The sequence below is a fragment of the Pelophylax lessonae genome, assembly GCF_965119305.1.
Source record: "Pelophylax lessonae genome assembly, chromosome: 5".
NCBI classification, from domain to species: Eukaryota; Metazoa; Chordata; class Amphibia; order Anura; family Ranidae; genus Pelophylax; species Pelophylax lessonae.
In genome coordinates this window covers 253,960,884-253,968,807 of record NC_138772.1, presented here as the reverse complement: position 1 = coordinate 253,968,807, position 7,924 = coordinate 253,960,884, and the positions used below count along the sequence as shown (strand labels likewise).

Genomic DNA, 7,924 nt, shown 5'->3' with positions numbered 1-7,924 from the left:
CCCCACAGCTGCCTGACTGACACTGACAGTCAGAGAGACCCCCGCCCCCCCTTCCCCACAGCTGAGCTGCCTGACAGTGACACTGACAGAGACCCCCCCTGCCCCCACAGCTGAGCTGACAGCCTGACACACTGAGACCTTCCCAGTCCCACACCTTCCCCAATCCCCCACAGCACTGACAGAGATTCTCCCTTCCCCAGACCCCCACAGCTGACACTGACAGAGACCCCACCCCCACTGACAGTCAGAGACCCCCCCTGCCACCGCAGAACACTACCCGGCCCCGACCAACTGTCCCCTGTCCGAGGCCCCCCCATCACAGACATCCCCCCCAGAGATACAGAGAGACCCCCATGATTACAATGATTTGTTCGGACTTACCTGCTGTGTGATTGTGTGGGTTGTTGGGGTTGGGGTTGTGATTGTCTGGGCTCAGTGGCGGCTGGCATGTGGCATCACTGGCGTGGCGGCTGGGCCTGGGACGACCACGGTGAGGCGGGCGGCGCTGGCTGGCTGCGATGGGGACGCTTGGGGCTCCAGGTCCTAGATGGCTGCAACACTCGGGGGTCCTGTGGACTGGAGTGTGGACTGGCTTGGCTGGCTGGCTTCTTGGCTGCAAGGCCGCAGGTGGGACGCCAATACACGTGGGGGATGTTCTTGCTGCGCCTCGGCCCGCGTCAAAGAGAGGGAAGAGGTGGGGCGGATCCTTTTTATTGAGCTCCCGCACTAATCCACCAATCAGCCGCGTTCTTGTGACTTCGTGCACTAATCCACCAATCAGCTGTGATCTTGTGACTTTTTTTCTCCCAGGCGCGATAGGGCATGGCCGCGGCTGATGACGTCATTTCCTAATCGATGTTGACGGCACCCCGAATCGATGCAGAATCGCAAAGGGTCGCATCGCGATGCATCGATGCTCTGATTATATTCCGCAGGCCTACTCACTACTGTCAGTCAGGACAGATTAGTCGGGCAGTGTATTTTTGCAGCCGTGCCGCCTACACACTCAGTGACACAGTGATGGTCCTGAGTGGTGCCGGCTGTACAGTAAAGGAGGCGGCGGGAGAGGTGAGAAGTAACCAGAAGCGGCCAGGCGCCCTAGGCGACTGCTTAACCTGCCTAGTAGTAGCACCAGCCCTGGCTACACTAAGTTGCCAGTGTTTTTGCACGCCCCCCACTCGGCCTGCCCCCCTGGCGGGCGCCATTCTGGCCAACCCCACGGTACGCTCCTGGGTGGTCCTGAAGAAGGGGTACTTCTGCGATACGTGTAGACCTCTATTCTATATCTCGATCATATACCATGCAACTCCATGTTGGCTAGATTTGGTAGAATCAGTATGCAAGCTAATTTTTTCATATGTTGTAACACATTTTTATTGTCAAATAACCAATAAAATATTTTGTATTTTTATATACTTTTGTACTTGTGTGTACTTTGGAGGGGTATTTAAAGCCCTACTTGCTCTTTCTGTTCCCAATACATTTTTAGACATAAGCAACTAAAACTGAAAAAAATTAAAGCTCCTGAGCTTCAACAGGTACATTTTGATATGGTACTAAACACTATAAAGAACTGGCGACTGTAAATACAAAACTGTTAAAGGGATCAACTGCCTGTGTATGCTGTTGCTGTGTTAAGTTGATTTTTTTTTTTCTCATTATATAATCAAAAGTTTCAAGAAGTTTATTTCCTTAGCAGATCATCTTAATCTTTTGCAAATGAATGTAAAAAAAAAAGTTTCAAGCTATATCTTATATGAATGGTTGAATAATGATTTTGTATTCTACATACACAGTATTTTAGGAGTGTGTTTTTAATGGAATTCTTGTTTTTCATGGTACTTTCTGACAGCACATACCTGGAGAAGAAACAGGAAAAAGGAGTTAAAAAAAAAAAAAAAAAAATGAATGGATCAAATTTTACTCATCAACCTGTTCTGGAAGACTCTTCATTGAAAGTTAGCACTAGAAACGGAAATATGAAAAAATGGGGACTGTTTGCCACTGGTGTTGTTGGAGGGACACTAATGGCATTATATGCAATTGCCACTCCATTTGTAGCCCCAGCATTCAGAAAAATCTGTCTACCGTATGTTCCTGCAACAAACAAACAGATAAGGAATGTACTGAAAATGCTTCAGCTTAGGAGTGGACATCTGGTTGATATCGGAAGTGGTGATGGACGCATTGTAAGTTGCAAACAATTGTTATTGCTGCTTTATTTTTTTTTCTTTGTTATTGGCAGGAGCATATAGAGATGTTTGTTTCAAAAAGAATGTACAAACTTATTCACAAAATTATAAAACATGTACTATTTTACATAACAAATGTATACAGTAAATATTGGGCATGTTTACAGTAAATATTACTCATATTTTTTCTGTTATACACATAATGTATGCATTATAGCTGGCTTGTGACCTTAAAGCAGAGTTCCGGGCACAGAAACATTTTTTCAATGAACATACCCCCGGGACAGTCAGGGCTAGTACATTCCTCAATGGCTAGCCTCTGATCTGTCCCAGTTCGCACTTACCTGCAAGAAGAAATACTCACTCATTAAATTTCTTCTACAGCGTTGCCATCTCTGTTGTGGGCAGCTGAAGCCAGCGCGATCCTCTTCTGCGTCCTCTTCCTCGTCTTCTTCTCCCAGAATGCGCCTTCACCGGCCCCTTTCTTCACTTCCGGTGCAGCGCCGCATTCCTACACAGCTTCTGGGCATGCCCAGAAGCTGTTTAACAGGGAATGCGGCGTCGCACCGGAAGTGACGAGCGGGGCCGGTGCCGTCGCATTGATTCCTGGGAGCGATGACGTTCAGCTCCCAGGAATCATTGCAAACTGGAAGTGACGGTGCGGGCCGCGGCCACAGAGGGAGGAAGTGGAAAATAGGTGAGTATTTCTTTCTACAATTACAAGGTAAGTAAAAAAAAAAAATAATCCTAACTATCCAATTCCTTTTCAGGTGAAGCAAAGCAAGCGGATGGGCACAAAATCGATTAGGTAGATTTTGTGCCCGGAACTCCGCTTTAAAGCACAACTCATCAGCAAAAAAATCCCCCAAAAGTACACCCCCTACACAAAACACTCAACAGTTAATACATCTGTGAAATTCCTTACCATTAACCACTTTAGCCCCGGAAGATTTGGCTGCTCAATGACCAGGCCACTTTTTTCAACTTGGCACTGCACAACTTTAACTGACAATTGTACGGTCATGCAATGCTGTACCCAAACAAAATGTACGTCCTTTTTTCCCCACAAACAGAACTTTTTTTTGGTGGTATTTGATCACCTCTGCACTTTTTATTTTTTGCGATATTAATTAAAAACAGCAAAAATTTTGCGAAAAATTGACATTTCTCTTACGTCCTCTGACAGTCGCCGCCCACTCATACAGTCTTCACCAATGGGTATTGACCTCTTATCCACAGGAGCAAGCTAGGCATAAGACTTGTTAAAAATAAAGCAATTTACATTGACACACCTGTAGGGGGCTGTCCCACTGGTCCAATACCCCCCTGCTATCAGCCTTCCCAACTCAGTTTGTCTTCTGCCTAGTTAGGAGTAAGACAGGGTATCACTGTGCTGGGGCTACATGTCTCAGCCTTTCTTCTGTTTTATTACTTTTATTTTCTGCAAATTTTACAAACTTGATGCTTTGGCATCAGCAGATGCCTCCTTTGGCCGCAAAGTTCTGTGTGCGGCAGTACCTTGAGGGGGCCCTGGCTTTGCCGGTCCCTGTCTGTTGGGGTTGTTTTCCCCTTGGTTATTTGCTTTCCTGGGTTGTTGCTCCAGTTGAGCTTTTCGGTTTCCCAGAGGGTTTACCTTTCTGTTCAGATAAGGTTCCTTTCTCTGACCTGGGTGCTGCGTTGCCTTTGTGACGGTTGTGCTTCCCACCCCTCATGTCTACACTGCTTTGGGACATCCAATTGGTGAAGACTGTATGAGTGGGCCGCGACTGTCAGAGGACGTAAGAGAACTGAATTTTTGTAAAATCTTACCGTAAAATTCCTTTCTCTGAGTCCTCTGACAGTCGCTGCCCCCGCCCCTCTTTTGGAGTTTTTTGGACTTTAACTGCTTGCTACCAAACTGAGTTGGGAAGGTTGATAGCAGGGGGGTATTGGACTAGTGGGACAGCCCCCTACAGGTGTGTCTATGTAAATTGCTTTGTTTTTAACAAGTCTTATGCCTAGCTTGCTCCTGTGGATAAGAGGTCAATACCCATTGGTGAAGACTGTATGAGTGGGCAGGACTGTCAGAGGACTCAAAGAAAGCAATTTTACGGTAAGATTTTACAAAAATTCAGTTTTTCTACTTTGACTGTTAAAAAATATCCAATATATTAAATTTTTGTCATATATTTAGGCCAAAATGTATTTAGCTACATGTCTTTGACAAAAAAATTCTCAATGAGCATATTTTTATCCACACTAAGATTGGAAGATTTTACCCGCTTTCTGACCAGGCCATATTTTGCAATTCGGCACTGCGTTATTTTAACGGACAATTGCGCGGTTGTGCGACGCTGTACCCAAATGAAATTTACGTCCTTTTTTTCCCCACAAATAAAGCTTTCTTTTGGTGGTATTTGATCACCTGTGTGATTTTTAATTTTTGAAAAAAGCGTCCATTTTGAAAAATAAACAAAATTATTCACATTCTGATATATAACATTCCCAAAAAAAAATGTATAAATCAGACTTTTTTTAACATTTTAGGCCAATTTGTTTTCTGCTACATATTTTTGGTAAAAAAAAATCGCAATAAGCGTATTTTAATTGGTTTGCGCAAAAGTTATCGCGTTTACTAACTACGGGAAAGATTTGTAATTTTTATTGTTTTTTTTGTTTTTTTTTTTTACTAGTAACGGCGGCGATCTGCGATTTTCTTTTTTTTTGCTGGACTGCGACATTGCGGCGGACAGATCGGACCCCTAACTTACATTTTTGACACTTTTGGGGGGACCAGTGACATTACTACAGTAATAAGTGCTAAAAATATGCACTGTTACTGTAATAATGACACTGGCAGGGAAGGGGTTAACACTGTTGGTGATCAAGGGGTTAAATGTATGCCTCATGCTTACTGACGTGTGTGGGGGGAGGGGGTTCTGTGACAGAGAGAGAGATCGCAGGTTCAGCTGTGCTGAATCCTGTGATCTCTCCCTGTCTGTCACAGAGAAGATCCGCCTGCTTTGTTTACACAAGTGGACTGATTTTCTCACACTTTCCCCGTCGATCGGGGAAGAGAGGCGTTGATCCTCCGGCCTGACTCCCGCTGAGACAGCTAGGAGTCCAGCGACGTAGACCTATGCAGTAGCAGCACAGTGAGCAGTCCTAAAGTGTTTAAAGAGAAAAGTCTAACTGAATTTTCAAGAAGTCAGCTCTTTAAATAAAAAATTAACAGCATCTCCTCTCTACACTATAAAGAAACTACACTTCCCATCATGCTTTGTGAATTGCAGTGAATGCCGAAGGGTACACTAGGCCTGTACATGGTAAATGTGAACAAGTCCACTTCAACATAAATCACACCCCCTCATTCTGCAGCCACCCCACTCAACAACACACACAGGATAGGTAGTTTACAGTCTTAAAAAATGCAAAGCATCCATTTTCAAAATGTTTAGTTCATTCTATCCTCTCTTCTATTCTATATCCCTCCTCCAGGTTTTATGTTACTGTTTGTGCTGCTACTTTGTGATCTCTCCCCCTCCAGACACAACAGGAGATAAACGGCGCCCTTACTTGCTTTATGTAATCATTACTAAACTATAGATCAGGGGCGGACTGACAACTCATGGGGCCCCCGGGCAATAAGAGATCATGGGCCCCATGTGTCCCCGCCCACACTCAAGCCACACCCACACAAAGCCCCGCCTACATCTTGCACTGCCCACATTACATTTGTTTGTCACAGAATTTCTCTACACTATGTTCAAAATAAATGTATATTATAGAAAAAAAAGAAAATAAACTTACATTAAATAAAGTGCAACAATGGTACATTTCCAAAATTAAGCCCCGGTTCACACTACTGCGTGTGCGGGGTTCGCATGTCATGTCGGAGCGCACTGCTCCGACATGACTTGCGATCAGCTGTGCGGTGCGAGTTTAGCCATACAGTTTGTATGGCTAAATTCGCATCGCACCCGCAGCAAACACGCACAGGAGGCATTTTTGCTGCCGCATCAGGATCGGATCGCACAGCGGTTCACACTTGTGCGATCCGATCCTGTGCGAACTGCACGATCGCACTGCGATATGCGATCAAACTGGGGGTGTCGTTAAGATTACATTGACACCCCCAGCGGATCGCATATGGCAGTGTGAACTGCCGGGGGTGCGTGTGCGATGCGGGAACAGGCTGCGAATTCGCAGCCTTCCCGCATCGCATATATGTGAACCGAGGCTAAGGTTTTCATGAATTAACACAATATAATAGGTGCAACCAATGTCTTCTTAGCTGAACAGTTTAATAAAAAAAAAAATACAAAAAATAAAAAGCTCTGACCAGCATGTTACAAAATGATGGCCCTAGAATTGCTCTCAGTGCGACGTTCCCGATGATACCATACATATGTGCCACCATTATTGTTCACATATGTGTGCTCATCCTACATAGCCCTCTACCTGGATGTGCTTTACAATCATTTTTTTAACAATTTTTATTTACTTTATATAATTTTCACTGACCACCAATGTAAGGGGGCCATTCCTCCCAATCGACCACCATTGTAAGGGGAATTCTTCCTACTGACCACCAATGTAAGGCACATTCTTCCCACTGACCTCCAATGTAAGGAGCATTCTACCCACTGACCACCAATGTAAGGGACATTCTTCCCACTGACCATCAATGTAAGGAACATTCTTCCCACTGACCACCAATGTAAGGAACATTCTTCTCACTGACCACCAATGTAAGGAGCATTCTTCCCACTGACCACCAATGTAAGGAGCATTCTTACCACTGACCACCAATGTAAGGGACATTCTTCCCACTGACCACCAATGTAAGGAGCATTCTTCCCACTGATCACCAATGTAAGGGACAATCTTCTCACTGACCACCAATGTAAGGAACATTCTTCCCACTGATCACCAATGTAAGGAGCATTCTTCCCACTGATCACCAATGTAAGGGACAATCTTCTCACTGACCACCAGTGTAAGGAGCATTCTTCTCAGTGACCCCCAATTTAAGGAACATTCTTCTGACTAACCACCAATACAAGACATATTCTTCTCACTGACCACCAATGTAACAAACATTCTTCTTACTGACCCCTAATGTAAGGAGACATGCTTGTCACTGACTCAATGTACGGGACATTTTTTTCATTGACCCCCAATGTACGGGGCATTTTTTTCATTAACCCCCAATGTAAGGGACATTCTTTTCATTGACCAATCGGGATAACTATTATTGAGGAAACTGACCACCAGGCTGGAAAGTTATTAGGAAAGTGTGATTGCTGGTTCCACCAGCTTAATTTCCAGCGAGTCCATTTAGGGGAAATAGTGGTGCACGGAAGGTGGGATCCCCACATGTGGACACTGAATACACGCAGTTATTGGATAGTGGCACTTTTTTGCACGTTTGCACTTTTTCTTGTGACTTGGGAAGATTCACTATGGACAATTTTTTTTATAAAAATGTTTTTTATGGACTAAAAAGATTTTTTAATATTTTATTTATTAATTTACTTATCCTTGATAGGGGAGGGAAAAAGAAGAGAGAGAGAGGGGGAAAGAAAGAGGGAAAGAGAGAGAAAGAGGGAAAGAAAGAGAAAGAGGGAAAGAAAGAGAGAGAGGGAAAGAGGGAGAGAGAAAGAGAGAGAGAGAGGGAAAGAGAGAGAGAGGGAAAGAGAGAGAGAGAGAGAGAGAGGGAAAGAGAGAGAGAGAGGGAAAGAGAGAGAGGG

General features: G+C 44.5%; 1 protein-coding gene across 1 annotated transcript in view; it reads left to right on the top strand.

Annotated features, from left to right (window-relative positions):
- Positions 1-1,892: 1,892 nt before the first annotated feature.
- ATPSCKMT (ATP synthase c subunit lysine N-methyltransferase) overlaps positions 1,893-7,924 on the top strand; it is a 163,725-nt gene continuing 157,693 nt past the window's right edge. The window contains exon 1 of the mRNA XM_082257993.1: positions 1,893-2,189. Within this exon, the coding sequence (XP_082114119.1) occupies positions 1,905-2,189 (285 nt within the window). The 5' untranslated portion in view covers positions 1,893-1,904. The remainder of the gene's footprint in view (positions 2,190-7,924) is intronic.